General features: G+C 48.1%; 2 protein-coding genes across 3 annotated transcripts; one reads left to right on the forward strand and one right to left on the reverse strand.

The window, feature by feature from the left end:
• Positions 1 to 53: 53 nt before the first annotated feature.
• On the forward strand, positions 54 to 8053 carry MGME1 (mitochondrial genome maintenance exonuclease 1). Of its 2 annotated transcripts, none has more exons than XM_032184756.1 (6): positions 54 to 144; positions 1111 to 1294; positions 4047 to 4648; positions 5822 to 6044; positions 6321 to 6453; positions 7820 to 8053. In XM_032184756.1, exons 3-6 carry the CDS (start codon positions 4111 to 4113, stop codon positions 7952 to 7954), a joined length of 1029 nt encoding a protein of 342 aa, XP_032040647.1. In that variant the 5' UTR covers positions 54 to 144; positions 1111 to 1294; positions 4047 to 4110; the 3' UTR covers positions 7955 to 8053. The 2 variants fall into 2 exon arrangements, with proteins under 2 accessions (XP_032040647.1, XP_032040646.1); XM_032184755.1 differs by lacking the exon at positions 54 to 144 and adding an exon at positions 215 to 259.
• Positions 8054 to 12405: 4352 nt separating this feature from the next.
• On the reverse strand, positions 12406 to 18383 carry OVOL2 (ovo like zinc finger 2). The gene is made up of 4 exons (XM_032185631.1): positions 18275 to 18383; positions 17530 to 17720; positions 15093 to 15282; positions 12406 to 12716 (listed from the first exon to the last, which is right to left on the reverse strand). The coding sequence occupies exons 1-4, from the start codon at positions 18372 to 18374 to the stop codon at positions 12406 to 12408; spliced, it is 792 nt and encodes a 263-aa protein (XP_032041522.1). The 5' UTR covers positions 18375 to 18383.
• Between the last annotated feature and the right edge of the window lie 2077 nt (positions 18384 to 20460).

Genomic DNA, 20460 nt, shown 5'->3' on the forward strand with positions numbered 1-20460 from the left:
TGGCGGCGCTTTCCTCTCTTTTTTCCCTTCGCTTTTAAACGTTTTGGGAGCCTTCGAAATGAAAAGAATCAAAACCTAAGGAAGGAGAAAAATCCGATTTCAATAGCTCTTAGGGGCTTTAACGCCGAACTCTCTGCGCATACGGTGAGGGGGGGTGCAAAACTACAAATCCCGAGAGGCAGCGGGGCGCCGGCGCATGCGCGGTGTGTGCGGTGTCGCTGCCGCACGTGTGTTGACGAGCGGGCAGCGCGGCCCTGAGGTACCGGCGCCCCCTGAGGGGGCGCCCCGGTGGGGGGGAATCTGTGTTGGGGGGCGGCTCTGTGAGGGGATTTGAGGCAGTGCAGAGGGGCTGCTGCCTGCTGGGGGGCTCCTTTCTCTCCGGTACGGGCTTGTGATGGAGGCTGGGCTGCTGAGCTGAGCCTTATTACCTTTATTTTTTTAATGGGGAAGCGCCTTTTTCTCCCCACGCTCCTAGTTTCCAGACTGAGGGCTGGGTGTTGGTCACCTGCGGCAGGGCAACGGGTGGCGAGGTGGATGGAGAGAGACGGGGAGTGAGCAACTGTGCGGGGTCCCGGGGGTTGCAGGGCTCTCGGAGCCTCACGTTATGAAGATACAATGAAAAATAAAGGGGAAGTGGTTGTTCTGGTGAAAAACGTGGCTTACTGTTGCTTTTCTGGCGAAAAAATAAATAAATAAGTTGTTGTTGCCTCTACATCAACTAGTAACGCTGCTTCTTATCAGGCAAAAGCCTGTGATACTAGTTTAAAATTATACTTTTGTAATTGCGTTCGATGTACTCAAATTAGGCACGTAGGGTAGCAGGTCTGTAAGCACGTTTAGCAGTGCCCTTTCCTAGTGTCTCTGAAATGAGCTTGTGCTCCTGTTTGCTCGATCGGTGAGAGAAGAAAAAGCCGTGCTGGGTGCTGCCTGAAGCCCTGGCTGCAGCAGTGCCTTATGGCCGTGAACACTGAAGCGATCCTTTCAGTTTCTACTCGTTTGTATCCTGGGAAAACCTCCTCCGTTATGTTGGTGCCGCTCATGTTGGAGCTGCAGAGTCGACTGGCTTGGGGCAGTTAAGAAAAGTTCTCCTTTTTGTGTTTTTTTTTTCAGGTTATTTTATTTCGGTTCGAGTCTGCAGTCTGGCTCATCGTGCAGTACTTGAAACAATTGTACCAGCGCCAACGGTTTGAGAGAGAAGGGAGACGCTTCCCCTGAGAGAAATACCCATCAAGTTCTGCTCTGTCTGTGTGAGAGCAGATCCAGGCCGCCCCAGACCCGTTGCTTTCTTGTAAATGTAAGTTCTTTGTACAGAAATGTCACTGTGATTAACCGAACAACGCATGTGATTCTTTAGTAGGTTAAGTACAAGCGTGCTTTATTTCTGAGCGGTCCTAGAACGACTTTGTGGAACAGCACAGCAGCAGACAAACTTTTCTTTTCTCTGCTGTTCGCTTCATAGTGTGCACAAATGTTTCCAGAGATAGTACTCCAGAACAAAACAGGCTGTAAATTTAAAATACATACTAGATACTACTGAGACACTGCATGAGTGTTACAGTAAACTAGCTTGAGTGCTTGTAATACTGAGCATTCTCGTGGCCCCCTGATTTACAGCACCGCTCTGGTATAAGGTTACTCCTTAAAAATTATTGAGGGTTAGATTACTACAACTGAGCTTAATGCTTGATCAGGTATCATCTTGCCTACTGCTACTGACACAAAGCCAGCATAAACTATTTCTTTTGTGCTCTGGCTAGCTTAACAAATACCCAGTCAATGACCCAGTGTGTATTCTGTTCTGATTAATGCACTTGGGTAAGACTGTAATGGCCATTAAACAACGGCCTGAGAAACTGCAAGCTCAGACACTACTGCATTTGAGTAAGGGTTGTGTTTTTCCTCCTATTTAGTTCACACTACAGCTTCAGTAACTCAGTTTAGGGGCAAACCTCAGGAAGAGAAGAGATTAATTTTTGCACCCTGCTATTTATGATGGAAAAAATACCTTAAAAAAAAAATTGCTTCTGGTATTCAGGTCTGACCTTTAGGTATTCTTCTGCAGGTTTTACTATTATTTCTTGTTACCACCTGCAGCAAAGTGAAACCTGATGTAATGTGCTAACATAGTTCATTACTTCTTTTTCAGCAAGTGGCAGATTCTGACAGGTAACCAATTCCAAGATCAAAAATCCATTAAAAATGTGATTTTCTTCTTAGAAGAATGAGTTGTTGCAAGTTTTGGCATAGCAGCTTTGCAGAAGTGAGCTACTTTCTGATAGTTAAAAAGCAAAACACAGAGAGCTTCTTAAAAAGAAATGCATTAGAATGATTAGTAGTAAAAATGAGGCCATACAAAATTCACTGGCTAAAAACCTAAGAAGGACTGAAGAATTCACACAGATGGGTACTTCATTAAAAGTATCTTCTTAAGCTCTTACAAATTTCTAGCAAAACAGTTCCTTGACATTGAATGAAAATGAGAGGTAATAGAGAATTTGGTTATATTTCACTCAACATTGTAAAGCTCCCTCAGACATCCATGAAACAAAGCAGGGCAGAAGTTACGGAAGGTGGACAATCCAATTTCTCACTGTTGTGTAACCTGCCTAAAACAGGTTGCTCTGTTTTTTGGCAAAACTTGCACGCTTTCCTGGCAATAAAATGGTTGAAATTGCCTGCTTTCAACACGTTAATTCTGCAGAGGTTGCACGCTATGTGTTTTCACCATTGATGTTTTATGAATGCTTTTTGTTAGATTGGTTATTATGTGCCCGAACTTGACAAAGTCAGTGTGAAAAGTGTAAAGCCAGTAAAGAAAAAATGCGGTGTATCTGCCTACTGCTGATTAAACTTCTGCAGCTGGCAGGTTTTGTCCTTCACAAGTGAAGAACAATATTTATGGAACCAGAGTCTAAGGTCTCCCCCTTTTGTTACAAGGTTCCTTGATCTAAACAGCTGCAGCTGGTATCGCCCCGCTTCGCAAGTTGCTCTGTGTGACAGATGCCTGCACCCACACTCTGGTGTCCCTGCGGTTCTGCGTGAGTTCAGGATCTGTCCATGCAAAATAACTCCTCCTAGCACGTATTTGTCTTCTGTGCTGCCTACATCTTGGGCAGTGCTGTGTAAGGAGTGTGGGGGGAAAAGAAAAAAAGAGTACTGTTACAAGTATTGTCCAAAGCAAAATGCTGATGTTGGTTGGCTACGTGTGTTGTCTGTATTTTTTTGCAGAGGGTGGATGGAAGGAAACTTTGTGGTGGTCAGCAGATAACTTTCAGTAGGAGCAAAGGCCTTAATTCTGCAATTATTTAGTGTTGATTTAAATGCCACAGTTCACATGTTTGTTCTAGCCATGTTCGTAGACTTCCATGGGACTTAACATTGAAGCTATAATATAGTTTTGAAAGCTTTGCCAAGAACAAGAACTATGATCTCCAGGTTTTCTCTTAAAGCTTCCTAAGTGTCTTAGAACGTAACCGTGGTTGAAACTTCTTTTGAAAAACACTTTTATATTTTACTCTGGTCTTTAAAAGATTTATTTGCGTCTGAAGGTACTTGCAATGTGTCTGGTTTCTCTTCGGCTTTCCCAGTCTAAAGCCTCCCAATTTCAGCATGCACTGAAAAAAATTAATCAAATTTACTATCTCACATCAATGGGTTTGCTTCATTCTCTTCTACACAGGATCTTTTGTTTGTTTGTTTCTTATTTCCCTCTGCCACTTTTGGGGGTGGTTTGTTACCGATCAGTTTGTGTGTTTCCTTTCATGTCAGTTCTGATACTGTTGCTGTAAGAGCATCTTCTGCAGTTTTTGCTACTTGCAGCATCTTTGTGTTTGCTGTTTCAGATTTTGCCAGCCAGTGCTGGTTCTTTTCAGGATCGTTTCCTCTTTCCTTACTTACAGGTTTTTGTTATTGTATTGTTTATCTAAATTTTGGTGGTATGAAGTGTATGAAGGCACTTTATGACCGTAGTAGTTCTTTATGTGGCTAAGGACAAATGGTTGGTGGTGTTTTATGACTCTGAAAGTGACTGATTTATTTTTCTACAGGGGCAGATTCTGGTATCCTGCAGACTGCTCCTAACAGAAGGAAGAGAACTGTAACTACTCAGAAATGCTTCTTGTCAGAATGAATTTCCTACAGCTACTGTGCAGGAAACCCGAGAGACTGGAAATGGTTTTTCAACTACGGCATTGCAAAAAGCAGTTCCCATACATGTGTCTGGCTACCTCTGCTTGTCTTTACAGCAAGAAGAAAAAAGTGAATGGTTATGAGCAAGTTGATCAAGAAAAATACAAAAGCTTGGTCTTCTCTGTTACATCTTACAAAGCCAGTGCCCAAACACCAGAGACAATACTTGAAGAAGACGGTTTGTTATATGGACAGCCACTTAAACACGCACCTCCAGATGAAGCTGAAACAAAAACTCCCAAGAACTGGATTCCTCTCATAAACCCCAACAAGAGGACTCCGCTTCTTGACAGTGACTCCAACCTGCCCATGAAAATTGCTTTGCAGAAAACAAAAATACCCAGCGTTACCCGTATCCTTCAACAGACCATGCCTCCGCAGCAAGCCTTTTACCTAGAAAGGTGGAAGCAGAAAATGATACAGGAACTTGGGAAGGATGGCTTTGCAGAGTATACTAAAAGTAAGTCTCATCACATGATGACAAAGCAGGAGCAAGGGTTTGGATAATTGTCTGGGACACATTACCAGAGCTGCATTATCCAGCTCTAGAAGTGGAGTGCTTTGAAAATTCCTTGTTTCCATTTCAGGGGACAAGAGCATACGATGAGGGCACCTGCCCTTGATGAATATAAGCTCTAATTTTTGTTCTAGGGCTACTAAAACTGATTCAGAATCGAGTGGGGAAACTGGAATTAGACTGTAGACACCCTTTGTTCTGTCCTACCTGCTTCTCCACAGTTTCCCTATGTGCTAGTATCTGTTTACAAATAGATATTTTCCAGTGGATTTTATTGAGCCTGCCTGCAGATCCAAAGGCACTTTGTAACAGGTGGGAATGAGCATGCTGAAATTGTATCATCTGGAGTGTTTAAAAAACACCTGGTGCCAAATATGCTGAAGTTCTTCAGTAACCATTCAGAATATAGAATACAGCCAGCCCCTCCGGTGAAGTTCGGAGGTTTTAGAGGTTTTCATTTCATAAGATACCTCCCCCAAGCTGTGGGACTGAAGAAGATTTGGGGAGACAATAGGTAGAAACTTGCAGCAAGATTGATAAATACCCTGGTGCTCCTTACACAAACAATTATGCTTTGGAAAACTGAATATCCTATGTTTATACTCTTTTTGACTTATTAAGTACTTGACTGAATAAGCTTAGTACAATGAAATGACACAACCATATATGACTGTTTAAAATTATCTTTGAATTGTTTCTGAGATAAGCCTTTACTCCTAAGAGCTATGCCCACCCATTTCAGATTTATTCAATTCAAATGGACCTGTACAGCAGGAGAAGCAAATTCATTCCAGACTTCTGGCTGCTATTTTTTTCGTTCACAGAAATTCACGTTTTTAGTATACAGTAAAATAATGCCTTTTAATAAACAGTAAATTAAAGCTCATCTTTTGTTTCTGCAGAATTAGAGACAAAAAAAAAAAGAGTAAGCATTAATATAAAAGAGAGAATTTCACTGTTGACTACAGTTATTTTTCTATCTCATTCCCTTCTCCTCCCCACATTCTTAAGTTTTCAGTACAAAAACCATCTGATTTAAGGGTTTGTCATGTAATGTCCAATATACAAGTCCATCACATATCATGAGCAGTGTCTAAAATGTTGCATCTTTCTTAGATCTTTTCCTCCAAGGAGAGCTCTTCCATGCAGCTTTGGAATCTATGTTTTTACCTGAAGAGTCGGCAACTAAGGAGCAGGGAGAAGACGCTGCTATTTCTGGCTACTTATCAAGCGTGCAACACGTCTTAAAAGACATCAGTGAAGTCAGAGTTCTGGAAAGCGCAGTTCAGCACGAAACTCTTCAGTATCTGGGCCTGGTAGACTGCGTGGCTAAGTATCGGTGAGGTCCTGGTTCTCTGAGAGACCCGAAAATTGGTGCTCTGTGGCACGTGGGAGGCTGGAGCAGCTGCCTTGGTGAGCTGTTGAGGGGAAGCTGGAAAAGAATTTTGGTATCTAAGCTGCCAGCATGGGGGAGACTTCCTTAGACTGGAAGTGATGACGAGCAACAGGGTTGAAATGGGCTGAGTGTTACACCTGTCTTTGCTCTGCTGTGTCTGATTTCCTGCTGTGACTGAATTTAAGGTAAAATATTGTCCTTTCTTGTTGTCTTATGCAGGGGCCAGTTGTGTGTGATTGACTGGAAGACATCAGAGAAACTGAAGCCGTCTCTGAAGAATACTTTTGACAACCCACTGCAGGTTGCAGCGTATGTTGGGGCCATCAATCACGATGCCAATTACGACTTCCAGGTCAGCAGGCCTGCTGCCTGCCGAGACAAGCAGCAGCGCCCCTGTTCCTTTCATTTCTCCCCACTTACTGCCTCCAGCACCTGCTGGCCATGATTAGGGTGTTGGTAGGATTTGTAACAAAGCAGCCCGGGCTTAGATCAGGTTTAGCTGACATAAAACTGTACTGTAAAATAATTCTTGCTTATCCTGCTGCCATGGCTTGTCAGTAACATCTTGTCCCTGGTTTTAAGGGAATCCCTGTTCAGGTATGGATGCTCTGTGTCCCAGGAGGTCAGGTAAAATCCCAGTTACTTGACATTTGGCCAGTCCCCAGTGCTTTGTTCGTATGTTTTTGGTTTGTGTGGGGAGTAGGAAGCAGGAGGAGAGAGAGGAAGTGAAGCAGAAGACCGTGCAAACAGGGAAATGGGATGGGAGCACATTGCTCACATCAGGAGTTGCTTCAAAGACTCCACAGGCAATCTAGCCAGGCCTGCTTGGCCTGAAGGTTTGTTATTTCAATGCAAAGCCTTGAAGGGGGGAAAATGTAAAGCAGAAGAGAGCAGGGTAATGCATGGGTTCTGCAAAGGACTTTCTAGGATATTACAGAGATCAGTTTCCTGATCAGAAGTGCTTCATAAACATGATCCTTAGAATGCGCTACAGGCAGTAATGCAAGGATTCTGCCACCAGCCTTCTGACTCCACCACTTCCCCCCTGTTGGCTGCTCGGGGTTTGGATTAGAGCTGTTTGTCAGGCACTAAATATTTCAGAACAGGCCTAGGTAAGCGTTCGCGCTCAGACTGGTGCTGGAGAATGGCGTCAGGCTGATCATATGACCCCAGGCAAAGCCTCATCAGTCACTGGGAATTTTACCAGCATCTGGAAAGTGTAAGTGGACCCTAAAAATTGATATTCAGAGTTTGAGCCCTTCAGTTCTCACCGAGGTCAGTCAGAGCTCTGGACTCTCAACGTTTGAATGTCAGTTTCCAAGTATCTTATGGTGAATTATTGATGGGTTTTGTTCCTCATTTCTTAAGATATTTCTTATAAACTAAATATTTCTGATTTAAGGTATGAAGGAGCACTTTGTTACTGTGCAGGTATCCGAGCACTGACACAGGCTGCCCAGAGGTTGTGGAATCTCCTTCCTTGGAGATCTTCAAAACCACCTGGACGTGGTCCTGGGCACCCTGCTCTGGGTGTCCCTGCTCGAGCAGAGGGTTGGACCAGCTGGCCTGCAGAGGTCTCTTCCCACCCCAGCTATTCTTTGATTCTGTGATGTGTATGTGTAAGCTGACGTTTTACAGTCAGGTTTGGTCTCTAAAACTGCTGGCTGAAGTTGCACATTAACGTTCCATTTCTAACAGCCTCCTGGTTTTAATTGCAGGTCAGTTGTGGACTCATAGTGGTTGCCTATAAGAACGGTTGCCCTGCACATCCGCACTTCATGGGTCCAGACCTGTGCTCACAGTACTGGAATAAGTGGCTTCTGCGCCTCGAGGAATACATGGACAGAAACTGACCCAAACTGAGCTATACAAGTGGTCAAGGCAAGTGGTCTGAGCACAGATCCAAGGCACACATCCTTTTTTTTAATCTTTTTTTTTATACTGTAAGAAATATTCTTTTTCTAGTAACTTGAGCTATTTTCTTATCATTTTTCCCCTTAGAAAAAAAAAAAAAAGAAAAATGAGAATGGGGAATGCATATTTGCCTAAGTTGTAGGAGACTTCAGTCAGTTGAATTATCCTTTTCTCATTTTTGAGAAAAAGCTGTTGCAGAGCTGAGACTCTGAAAATGGAATGGGTAAACGAAAGCAAAACATCTGTGTTGTCTGAGCTGAGAGAAATGTAAACAACGAATGAACATAGTAGACTGGGTTTCAGTCAGCTTAGTTCTTGCCCATTTCAAAGATAGCCATTAACGGGTCTGTTACTATTTGTATTTTTTGTTACAGCAACAGTTGGAAAAATTACACTGTGAATTACAACCAAACTCATAAGTACTTGTTTAAAATACTGAGTAAAAGTTGATTGTGTAACAGAAGTGGCTGAGGAACAGGGGGGCAGAATTGTAACTGGTACACTTAAAAATTTCCAGCAAGTGTTCTGGAAGGTGGGAAGGTTGACTGCTGCTGGTAAATCCTCCTGCAGGTTTCTTAACAGGTTGTGTAGTCCACATAAAATAAATATGAAAGTGGAAACGGGCTTTGTGCCCTAGGTTGTGACCTTACAGTGGGCTCTGCAGGCCGGGTCTGTGACTGTCTAGGGCTCTTCTGACTTTGCTGTGGGTCTGAGGGGACAAGGAGCCTTCCCATAAGGACCTGTCTGCAGTGTCAGGTTGTAGCGTTTGCCAGCACAAGTACATTTCCTTATAACAGTCACAGACTTGTGACTTTGAAGCTGAGCCTTCTGAGGAACAAAGAGCTGTTTTTTTTTTTTTTTTGTTTGGTTGTTTGGTTTTTTTTAATTGGTCTTGTTTATTTGTTTTCAAGTAAGTTTGTGAATAAATATCCTGAAACAGAAGTGTTACTTTGAAGCGTGTTTCATAAAATTAAGTTTATAGACATGGAATGAGCCTTGGTGATGTCAGGGGATAACACTTTGTGCGTTGCATGCCTGGAAAGCTTTTTCTTCATCCACCTTCTCTGAATTGTAGGTATGAGTTTTCATAATTCCACTGAAGATTGCACATAAAAATAAGCCCAACCCCTAAACTTCAAGAAAATCAGCCAGAACCATATCTAAAAAAGCAGTGGGCAGGCTTGCTGCTGAAGAAACTTGAGCCTCAGAGTTTAGTCATCAGCTCCTCTAGAGTACTGCACTGTGGAAAGCTGCACAGTGAACCTTTAGTTGTACTGGTGCTTGCTTATTCAAACACTGGTCTGGTGACAGTGTGCTTAATTACATTTCTAACTAAAGAGACAAACGCAGAGACAGAAGCTAGGTTCAGAGATGGCTGATGACTACAAAGCTGCGTGCGTGCTCAGATCTTGTACCTGTTTGGCAAGTACATCCCCACATCACAGCATTTTAGCAAGTGGGTAGGCCAGTGTTGCTGAACACAGCTGATTCTCTGTGTAGGGTGGCTCTGTAGGTATAAAGGCGGCCATAAAGAAGAGAAGAGTTGCTTTGGGCGGAAGCAGGAGGTGATCAAATGTTCTGGACTTCACGCGTCAATTGGGATTGGGTAAATCAAGGGAGTGGGCAGCACTGGGGTGGGACTGCATCCTCCATCATACCTACAGCCATTGGGTGTCTCTGGGCCGTGTCAGTTTTCATCCTCATCCTGCCCGCTGCTAAAAGGACAAGGCTGGAGCCTGGGCAGCACAGGCACCTCTTGGCTTCACCTGTGATCGTTTGTATAACAAAAGCCTTCTGCCATTGAAGCTGGCAGCTTTCCTCAGACAATGCCAGATCGTAAAACTATCCTTAAGTCTTGGAGTCTGTAACAGCAGAGCCAGGAGGAGCTGGCAGTCTTCAGAGAGAGTATTGGTACAAGTTACTCGTGTCTAGCACTTCTGGAAGCCTGGCAGCCTCAGGCATCCCTGTGGGAGCTCTCAAACAGTTCTGAAGAAGCTGCTGCCGGTTTTGTCCCGTAACGAGCCATTGCCAGTCCCATGCAAACTGAAACCCACTTTGTCACCAGTTTAAACTGACTTGTCTGACTGTCAAATTGACGTGCCCAAGGCACCTGCTCCAGGGAGTATCTGTCATCTGCAGCAAACAGTCAGGTGCTGGGGGCAGTGATTGCAGCTATGGTGTCAGCCTCATTGGAGCTTTGCTCTCCAGCCGGAGCGGTTTCGATCCTGCTGTTTGCTGTTGCGTACTACTTTGTTCTGCTGCCCTGAGTGCTTGCTTTGAAGCCACTTAGAGGACCCACCTCAGTGTGTCTGGTTCTTTCAGCAGAGACATACTTTGGCATACTGGAGGGAAATCAAAAGCACCGTGTCCTACAACCCTCCACTGACACCACTCAGTTGCAGGGGCACTGGTTCAGAAGAACTGAGGATCAGTGCGTAAGCTTTAGATGTTTTTCTTCCTCAGATGCTTTTTCTTCCGTGGACTTGCTATTTATTGAAGTATTCTGCAAACTTCCCTGTTACACAGATTACGAGTTTGTTCTTTACACAGTAGTATCACTTTATTATCATCATTTTCAAGGTCCCAAGCACCCACAGTTGTGCTGAATAAAATACTTGTATCTTTAGAAACCCTAAAAGCTCTTCCCTGCAAGAACTCAAGCAGATGTCTGTACAAGACCAAGGCATCTTGAGAGGTTTTTTGTTCTGTTTTGTTTGATTCTCAGAATCTTACCATTTTGGTACCAGTGATTATTCTGGTCCTGGCCATGACTCTATTTCAGGTCTGTTATAGTTCAGCTTTTCTTTCAACGTACACAGAATGTGGCATGATCTTCCCCAAAAGTACAGCTTTATTTTGAAACACAAATGACTTTGGGGGTATTTAAAAATGAACACCATTAATTATGATGCATTTAAGTTAATTAAAACCTGTTTAGCAGCCGTGTCCATTAAGACATGAGACAGATGAATAACATGTGCTTGGACCAGCATAACCTGTGATTGCTGAGGAAGTTCCACCCCACCCTGACTTTCCTAACGTAAGACACCCAAATGCCCAGGAAGGGCTGCAGCAACTTCTGAAGAGGTTTAAAGTGTCACGCAGTTTCAGCAACAACAGTTATGGCACCTCTACTTCTTTTTTTTTAGTCCCTGAATTTGCACTTGATGGTCCCTATAGCGCGGTTGTCCTGGCTCAACAGGAGCCAGAGCAGGAATATAAGGGCAGGCTGAAAACATCAAAGACATCATATCAGTCCCCTATCATCATCACCACCTTCTTCCCTCGTAGCATCAGTCTCACCAGGAGCCTTCTAAACTGACTGATTACACATTAGGGGCCAGATACACGCGTATAGTTTTGCATTGATCTCGTGAGGCAGACAGCCTAAGCTGTGCTCTTAACTGCATTGCACAGCTCTGTTGTAGTAACTAAAGGCACCTGGTTTTTAAAAATAATAAAAAAAAAAAAACAAACAACACACATGCACACCATAAAATACAGACAAAAATGCATTTCAACATGACAGATAATAGAAATCTTCAAGTCATTAAAGTGTTTTCTTTGAGTTTCTGGCTTGGTACTGATGTATGTTAAGAGGATGTGGTAATAATCCCCAAAGCGTGAGTAACAAGTCCAGGACAGCCAGAGTTAAGGTTACACACTTAAATCTAAATATGGTAAAAGGAGTTCACAGCTTAAAGTACCTAGAACGTGACTGTAAGGCTGCCCTGGAATGTTACTTGCTAGAAGAGAAAGTTTAAGAGGGGAAAATGTTCTGCGTCCTTTTAAATAAAGTTTCAGCTCACCTTGGATCAAGGTTCTGGAAATCATTAGTTTACTGCACAGGGGGTCAGAGTAAAGGTTATTTGCACATTTACACTTAGGTACCGATACAGTGTGTTCCTGGTTGTAAGCCCATTTTAATTACTTGTGCACATGAGAACAGTGTACGTGTAGCTGCTCTTACACGGCCCCTCTCACCCAAACCTCTCACAGGCAATTTTTACAGGAGGTAACTGTTGTCGTCTGTAAGAAACGCGCTGGGGAACGGCGAACGTAGTGGTCAGCAGCCATGCGGATGTGTAGCAGAGCTGAAACGAAGCAGGTCACCTGAATGCCAGTTCAGTAAAGGCTCTGTCGAGTAGGTGAGGTGACCACCCCTTCCAGTCTTTCGTTTTTTTGACCAGACAGAAGTCTGATGTTTGCATCACGTACGGCAATATTTCTTTCAAGTTGAGGTTCTGCCAGTATCAATAGAATCCCGTTAACAAAAGCATCCCCTTTCTGTCAGGGATTTCTTCCAAAATTGTTTTTTTTAAAAAAATAATAATATAAGCATAGTCCTACATGTAAACTTCACTCCTGCAGCCCACTGTAATCCACCGCGTTATTCGTCCTTGTCGTCGTCTTTGGAGTTCCTCTGCAGGACAGGGCTCAGTTTGTTTTGCAAGACTGCCGCCAGTTTTTTTGAGGTCTTTTTCAGGAAAGCACTGCCAGGGTGAACGCTACTGACGTGCAGGTACAGGTCCTCCTGCGTGGGGCCGGTGTAGCCGCAATCCTCGCAGACGTAAAGTTTATCTCGCCTCTGTTTGTAGGCATATTGCTGCTGCACCCCGTGAATCTTCTTCAGGTGGGATTCCAGGGAACACCGCTGGGTGAATGCTTTGTTGCAGACCTCACATTTGTAAGGACGAATTCCTACAACATGAAAAGACAGCGATTACTCTTCTGGTTTACGTTTATTACAGCCAAGTGAGGAATCAGCTAAGAGAAGGCTCTGTTTAACTAAATACTGAGCAAATTCCTAGCAGTAGGTAGCTGCTAGTCCAGGAAACTCTAAATAAGACATTTTACTTTCAGGCTAAAATCTTCAGGAACCATTTGATACATTGGGGAACACAGAAATGTTTTGGTAAGGCTCAGGCAGATGCTGAAGCCAACAGGTGCCCATCAGCACTTTGGTGCCACAGAAGAAACCGTTATCCACTCTGGTGTAACCTACTCCTTAAAATATCTGACTGAGAATTTTAGCCCTGTGATTAGGTAAAGCTGCCGGTTCCAGCTAACCCTTCATCTTGGCACTGGTAATGAACGAAATCTTATATCTTGGTAAGTTGTTAATTTTTCTCTTCTAGTGAGCAAAGCTTAATAACACTTCAGTGGACGGCTGCCAAACACGAGCACTCAGCGATCGCAGCACTTCAAACAAGCAAGGCTGTTTTCACAGGATAGAGTTTTAATTATTGAGCTTACAGGCTCAGGTTCTAGGAAAGAAGTGCATTAAGATGAAAGAAAGACGTCTGCGTGCTCTGGAGAAAGGAAGAAGGGGCTGGCTTGTGATTTGAATGCCTGAACAGTTTCATTATAAAAGAGACCGAGCAGTAGAGCATCCATTTTATCACCAGTCAGCGCTGATTTAACAACAACCCACCAGCACTTGAAGGGAAAATACTGTAGGGTTTACCAACACTAGAAAAACCCAAACACTGTTGTGATTTGACTTATTATGGAGTAGCTCAGTAAGTTTTCCAGCAAAGACCAGCCTTAAAACTGACAGAATGTTACCCCAAACCCTCTTCAGTCAGAGGAAGATCAGACCTAGGGTGAGTAACAGGCAGGCAAAAAAGGGTGAAGTGTAAAGCAGAGGTGTTCATATGGGCGGTTTTAACTTTGTAAGGAAATTGTGTTAAGTTCACAACTCGCTTGCTGTAATCTACCAGAAATCCCAGCTAATTAGGAGTTGCAATAAGAAGCACCTTGATGCTGAGTCGAGTCACCCCTCTCAGCATCTGCACGGGTCTAGACCTCTGTCAGTTGACCAGGAGCTGTGCCTCTTCATTTCTAAATTTCCTTTAACTGCTTATATCAGTTACTTTTTAACCTTTAACTCTGCTTATGCTGTGAATCTGGGCTGGCAGGCTCGCCTTTCCCACCCTGTGACACTACCCTGCTGTTGCAAAGTCCAGTTGCAAACAATTCCCACCGGGACACTGAAATTCAGTGAAGCAGGTGTCGACCAGCACCTGCTGCGCCAGAAAGAAGCCCACGCTACCACTCGCAGCACCAGTATTCAAACATCGCCCAGCTTCCCTCAACAGCAATTGGGGGTAAAAAAAATCACAACTGTGGCTCTTGCTGCGCCGCTAGCAGTGCACCTGCTTCATTCTGCCTCATCCCATAAGCAAAGGGAAAGGGCAGTGCAGAGCAACCCCAAGCAACCAGCAGGTCCTGCAGGCAACAGCAAATGCGGAAAGGTGGAGCGCGCCCAGGAGACGTGGCGGCATCGTCCGGGTGCCCTGCAGTGCAAATTAAAAGCCTGCTGAGCACAGCCAGCCTGGCTTGCCAGCAAGCGTCCTGCTTGGTGAGGATGGACTTGAAGGGCGTTTTAAACCACCACTTCCACTTTAAGGGGAAAAAAAAGGGAAAAAAAAGCAGCTTTCCCCCTGCTCCAGGTTTGCACGAGCGCTTCTGTGCACAGAGCATGGGGTGAGCACCCTTCTTCCAGTGTCTGAAACGCTTTGCTTTGACCCAAGCTCATTCAGAATGAGGACAGACCCTCACAGACCTGATTTTTAAATCGTCGCAGGGTGAAAACCAGCCTCATAAACTCCTGCCTGAGTTAAGACGAGTTCAGCACGCAGGCACGGGATGGTGCAGCGCTGCTTGCGGGCTGCCCGCAGACGCATCGCCTGGCTTCCCAAAAGCCGGAGGCGCAGCGTGAGCCACGCTCTGCTTTCTCCAGACAGCGCCAAAATCACACCACAGCCCCTTTCCACAGCCCAGCCCGCAGGGCCGGCTCGCACCACGGCAGGAAAAACTGCTGCTCGTTTCCTCTAGAGGGCAAAGCGTTTTCACCCAGCGCGTGGCTGGGGCTGGCGGGACCCAGGCGTGCTGGGAGATGGGCTCACACCGTTCCCTTTCCTCCACCACATCGCCGCTATGTATTTTTTTGCTAATTTTGGCTTACCTGGGCTTTGCATTTTCCCCATGGATGCTCACCCTCCTGTCCCATCTCACCCCTTTCTCCCACTCCCCCGCCGAGCAGCCCAGAGCCCCCGGGCGCAGCAAGCTCACCAGTGTGGGTCCGGACGTGCCTTTTCAGATCAAAGGTGTCGTTGAAGCCTTTCCCGCAGAAGGTGCACAAGTGTCTCTTCACCTGGCTGTGGCACTTGATGTGGCGGTTGAGCATGCGCTGCAGGCGGAAGCCCTTGCCACACAGCTCGCAGGAGTGCACCGTGGCATCGTTACAGGTGCCCGTGGTGAACTGGGGAAGGGAACAGGACCGGGTGAGTTGTATCGACATGGCAAAGACCACAAGAAAAAAAAAAAGACCTCGTGCCTAGGGAGCAGCCCCCTCTCCACCACCCGCTGACCCCCTCCCGGGCTGTGCCACGAGCCCCCCAGCAGCAGGGACCCTCATCCAGCTGCATCCAGGACGCCTGCTTTGGCCACGAGCCCTGCCGGCAGCACCTCCGCTCCTCGCGCTTCTCCCCCTGCCTGCCTCAAGGAGCAGCGGTGATGCTGCCCGTGCCTGGCTCAGCGAGGTTAAAAAAAAGGAGCTGGGTCTGCACAGGGGCTTTGCAGGGGATGGGGAAGTTCAGCATGGCTGTGTACAGCTTTAATCCCTCCCCAGCTGAAGGAGACTGAGCAGCAGACCCAAAAAAAGCCCCTCGGAGCGCAGGAGGAGCATCGGGAGGGGAAGCTGATGTCAATTCTCAACTCAGGGCTGTGGGAGATGCCAGGGTGCCCTGCAGCCTCCCCTTCGGAGATGCTCCCGCAGCCAGCCACATCTTCCCCGGGGATGCCCCTCCCTGCAAATATCACCGGTTTCTGCTGGAGGTTTTTCACCAAAAAAAAAAAAAAGTTAATGGTGTTTCTGGCTGCGCAGGTAAATTTGGAGAGATAAACCGAAGCGAGGTTGTGCTGACTCAGTGGAGACTAAAACAATGGCACTAATCTCCTCCCATCGGTCCCCGTTGCTGGTTAATTAGCTTGAGAGTGTCATTATGGGTTAATCTCCTCATTCCCAGTTCTAACACCAAAAATATTGCGCCAACTCCATGACCTAACTTGACTAAGGGAGACATTGATGATTCAGCTCCTGGGAAGAGCATTCCTTACAACGAAAGTTTAATGTCTGGGATATGCAAACACTTCACTATTATTTTAATTATTCTCGGGGCAGCCGACGCGCTTGCTGCTGGCCACTCGAGCCAGGTGAAAGCAAGCAGAGCAGCGGCACCACGCACACGGCATCAGCACTCGGGGTGCTTTTGGCAAGTTTCTGTGGCATTTGTAGAAAGCCTAGCTCTGCAGGAACGAGGTTAGCTACACAGGTCCTCTCTGTGGATTTCGATTTAATTTTTGCTAACAGCACAAAGTAAATTGTAAGCAGTGGGCTCAGCTCAAACAGCAGCAAAGCATGAAAAGAGGAATAGGTTTGGGGGTTCTTCTTCCTGAAGAGCCAGTTATTTTTCCTGCTCCTCCTCCTTCACTTACTCATGAAGTAACGTTACCTGAAATGGTTTGGAAAAGCCAAAAAAAAAAAAAAGCTAGCTGTGAGACATCAGGATGTGAAACTAGAGGGGCAGCAGAGGGAGAAGCACGTTGGGCAACAGGTAGGGCTCCACCTCACCACGGCTGCATGTAAGGAGAGGAAAAATGTAATGTTCATCACAAGATTGATAAATCTTGGCTGAAACCCTGTAATCCCCACAGACAGCGGGAACATTTACAGCTCCGTCCAGCAGAGTAGCAGCCAGGGTTTAACGAGGTGCTAACTAGCCATGGCTAAAGGCATCTCCTCCTTCCCAGCACAGGGGTGGCCTGGGGGTGTGACTCCACCTCAAGGGGCAGCCGGCGTGCTCACAGATGGCCATGGTCCTGTGCTTCACATCCCACCACACCGGGCAGGAGTTTGGGGTCTGAGTGCCATGAGGAGCCCGCTCCCCATTTCCCCTCACATCCTTTGGGGTGAAAGCACCGCCCTGCCTAGGGGACCCGGCCTGTCACAGCTCCTGCCCATGGGCTTCCCAGGTTGAGATAAGCACCAAGACCCAGCGAGGTGCCAAGAGGACCTCTCCCAGGCGCTGCCCTGATAAGCCAAGAGGGCACGGGGCTGCCGGGAAGCCTCCCCGAGGGGGTGGCCGCTGGGCCACCACCGGGGAGAAGGGCTCTGGAGGAGGCCCCATGCAGAGGGCCAGACCCACCCCCGTCCCATGGGGCACGACTCCTCGTGCTGGTGCTTCCTCCTGGGTTCGCAGCCAAGCAGGTCAGGGGCGGCACGGCCCCGGGCAGGGCTAAGGGAAGGCAAAGGGCGCTGGAAGATTACGGTACGCCGCTCGCCAGGCTTGCCCCAACGCCACCATCCTGCTCCTGGGGGGCGTCCAGCCTGGTTTGCAGGCTGGGTGCCAGCACCTCACATGAACAGAGCTGAGCTCGGTGCCGGGTGCCCCCCACCACCCCGCCTCAATGTGGGGTCACCACAAGGGGGGACGCCCATGCCAGTTACCTTGATTTTTGACCTGACCACGGGGCGCTTCACGGCCAGGTCCAGCAGCATCCCCCCAGCCGTGCCCAGGTCGGCGGGGGCCGGCTGCGGCGTCGGGGGGTCGCTGGGCTCGGCGTCCCTCGTCCCGCTGCTGCCGCTGCTCTCCAGGCTGCAGCTGTCTTCGTAGCCCAGAAGGACGCAGCCGACGCCGCCTGCAGCGGGGCCGAGGGTGGGGATGGGGAGAAGAGGGAGAGCGAGAAGCGGAGCGGGATGAGGAACGGGGAGCGGAGGCGGCATGAGGGGAGATTGGGGGGCAGCGGGATGGGGCCCCCCAGGGCCGTGCCGTGGGCAGGGGCTGTTTAACCTGCGGGCGGGCCCCGGGGCAGGTTCCCCGGCTCGCTCCGCAATCGGAAACTCAAACACGGACGGTCCCAAAGTTCAAACAAGCCAGCTCCGCTCCGCCGCCTGCCTGCCCGTTATACCCCGGGCAAGGGCAGGCGAGGAGGAAGAGGAGGAGGAGGAGGAAGCAGCGGGACGGGGGCAAGCCGGGAGGACCCCCAACCCCATTTTGCCCCACACACACCACCCCACGCCTCCCACCCAAGACGGGGGGCTCCCAAACCCCTCCCTGGGGGAACGGGCTGTGAAGCTCAGGGCTCCCCTTTCCCCACCGCCCCCTTTTTTCCCCAGGGGGGGCAGCGGTGCTCAGGGGTCGCTTCCCCTTCCCCGTGGGGGGGGGACACAATGGGGCCGGGCGCTGCCTCACCTGGGATGTAGGTGTCGGCTCGCTCCTCGTCGGGCAGCCCAGCCCAGCTCCGCACGGCCGGCTGCGGGCTCCGCCGCTTGACCAGGAAGGCTCTGGGCATGGCGAGGGCAGGGGGCACGGCTGGGCACGGCTGGGCACGGCTGGGCACGGAGCTTGTCCCCCCCCGCCGGTGGCCGCCACCCCGGCGGGGAGCGGGCGCTGCGCTGCCGCCCGGAGCGGGGAGGGGAGAAGGGGAGGGTGCGAAAAGAAAAGAGAGAGAGAGAGAGAGAGAGAGGAAAAAAAAAAAAAAAAAAAAAAAGTGAGGGGAGAGAGAGAGGAGGAGGAGGTGGTGGTGGAGGGGGGAAAGTTTCATAAGGTGGAATAGAAAAATGCACCAGGAAACTTGGGAAGGAGCATGCGTGCTGCAAACATAACGGTGTCAACAAGTCTGCCTACCTGTCCGACCGGTTGGAGCGGCCGAGCTTTGTTCCAGCCCTTCCTAAGGCATGAATGTTTGCAAAAGAATTTTCACGGCTGAAAATTAAGAAAAAAAAGAAAAGAAAAAAAAAAAAAAAAAAAAAAAACGCACGCTGTTGCTGCCTCATCTCCGCAGCCCCCCCCCTCGCTGTGGGGTGCCCCCCACCCATGGGTGCTGCCCCCGGGGGTGAGCGGCCGGGCCTTGGCCCCCAGGGACGGCAGCGGGCAGGGAAAGTTGTTGGTGTTATTATTATTATTTTATTTTTCTTAATGACAAGCTTTTCTTCTGGGAAGGAGGAAAAAATAAAAACTTAAAAAAGGCTTTATTTCTTTATTTTATTGTAGTTCGTTTCAAATGAGAAACGTGTCAAGGCCTCGGTTTTTTCTCTCTATCCTCCTCCCCCCTCTTTTTTTTTTTTTTTTTTTTTTTATTTGCCTCTTGTCCTCTCCCCCCTCTTCCCGAAGTGGAAATGAAACAAAAGAAAAGAGGACGGGTGGGGGGAAGGAAGCACGAGAAACAGAAGAAAACCCACAAAACTCTGCTGAGGAGCCTCCCAAGCGCCGCGGAGCCCGCGCACGGCGTGTCCTTGAACATTTACCAACACCCAGGGGTGCTTGCTCCTGCCCTCTGCCCGCTGTTTCCAAGCCTTCCTCCCCGGGCACATCCTCACGGGTTGCTGGGGCTGTGTGTGGAGAGCTGCCTCCTGCACGGGGAGGCCTTGCGGACGGCATCACTCCCCCCCAAAATTGCCATTTTCCTCCCAAAGAGCATGGGGAGACGACAGGGGGCTCGCTGTTTGGTGGCAGGGGATGGAGTTGGGGTTTTTTGGAAGGGACGTGCCCTCAAATGTGGCAGGTTCCCATGTGTCCATCCAGACCCCGGGGCCAGGACCTGCAGCGTTTGTCCCGTGGTGCCCCATGGCCCGGGAAGGTCTCAGGGCTGAGCATCCCAACCCCTGGGGTTCCTGGCTAGCCACATTTTGGCAGGGACCCCCCTGCTGCTGCTGGGGGCACCGCAGCACCCGCGGGCACTGGGGGAGAAGCAACCTGAGCGTGCCTTCGGGGGGATACCGCACATAAACCTCCCCTTTCTGCCTTCCTCTTTAAGGCTATGTAATTCCTCTGTTATGTCTGCGATTTTGCTCCAGGTCAAGATACAACTACACGGCTTTTAATTGATTTTTTTTTTTTTGCAACGCTTTCAACTTGAGGTTTCTTTTATTTCAACCACTCCTTGCCTTTTAAGCCAACGGAGGCAGCAAACGTCATTAATCACGACACTCCTGAATGAAGAGCTTGCTGTGACTCCTTCAGGAGTGTTCCTGGCTTCTTCAGACCCTGCTTTGAGGTTCCCACTCAGCGAGGTACCGGGGCTCGCTCTCCACTTTAATTGGGTTCTCCAAGTCGGACGTGCGCTTACATGCATGGCTGAATCAGGAACTTGGTTGTTTATTATTATTATTATTATTATTATTATTATTATTATTATTATTATTATTATTATTATTATTATTATTACTACTATCAGCTCTGGAGCCCTAACAAGCGGTCAGGGCTGCCGTGTGCCCAGCGCTGATGGCACAGGGAGGAGAGGAGGTCCTGCAGCCTCCGACAGGGTGAGAGGAGCAGGATGGAGAGGTGGCACGAGGAGACACCACCTGGATCAGACGGAGCACCTGGTGGTGGGCTGCCTTCTCCTTAAGCCAGCAGGGGACTGACCATACCTTGGT

Source organism: Aythya fuligula, chromosome 3 (genome assembly GCF_009819795.1).
Source record: "Aythya fuligula isolate bAytFul2 chromosome 3, bAytFul2.pri, whole genome shotgun sequence".
Taxonomy (NCBI): domain Eukaryota; kingdom Metazoa; phylum Chordata; class Aves; order Anseriformes; family Anatidae; genus Aythya; species Aythya fuligula.

What these genes read in the sequence shown, in the direction of transcription:
- MGME1 (XM_032184756.1), top strand. Translation starts at nt 4,111, where the DNA reads ATGCTTCTTGTCAGAATGAATTTCCTACAGCTACTGTGCAGGAAACCC. An exon ending in CTTTGCAGAGTATACTAAAA is followed by an intron (nt 4,649 to 5,821) that starts GTAAGTCTCATC and finishes CATCTTTCTTAG; the next exon opens with ATCTTTTCCTCCAAGGAGAG. An exon ending in GACTGCGTGGCTAAGTATCG is followed by an intron (nt 6,045 to 6,320) that starts GTGAGGTCCTGG and finishes TGTCTTATGCAG; the next exon opens with GGGCCAGTTGTGTGTGATTG.
- OVOL2 (XM_032185631.1), bottom strand. Translation starts at nt 18,374, where the DNA reads ATGCCCAGAGCCTTCCTGGTCAAGCGGCGGAGCCCGCAGCCGGCCGTG. An exon ending in AGCCGACACCTACATCCCAG is followed by an intron (nt 17,721 to 18,274) that starts GTGAGGCAGCGC and finishes GCCCCGCTGCAG; the next exon opens with GCGGCGTCGGCTGCGTCCTT. An exon ending in GCACGTCCGGACCCACACTG is followed by an intron (nt 12,717 to 15,092) that starts GTGAGCTTGCTG and finishes TTCATGTTGTAG; the next exon opens with GAATTCGTCCTTACAAATGT.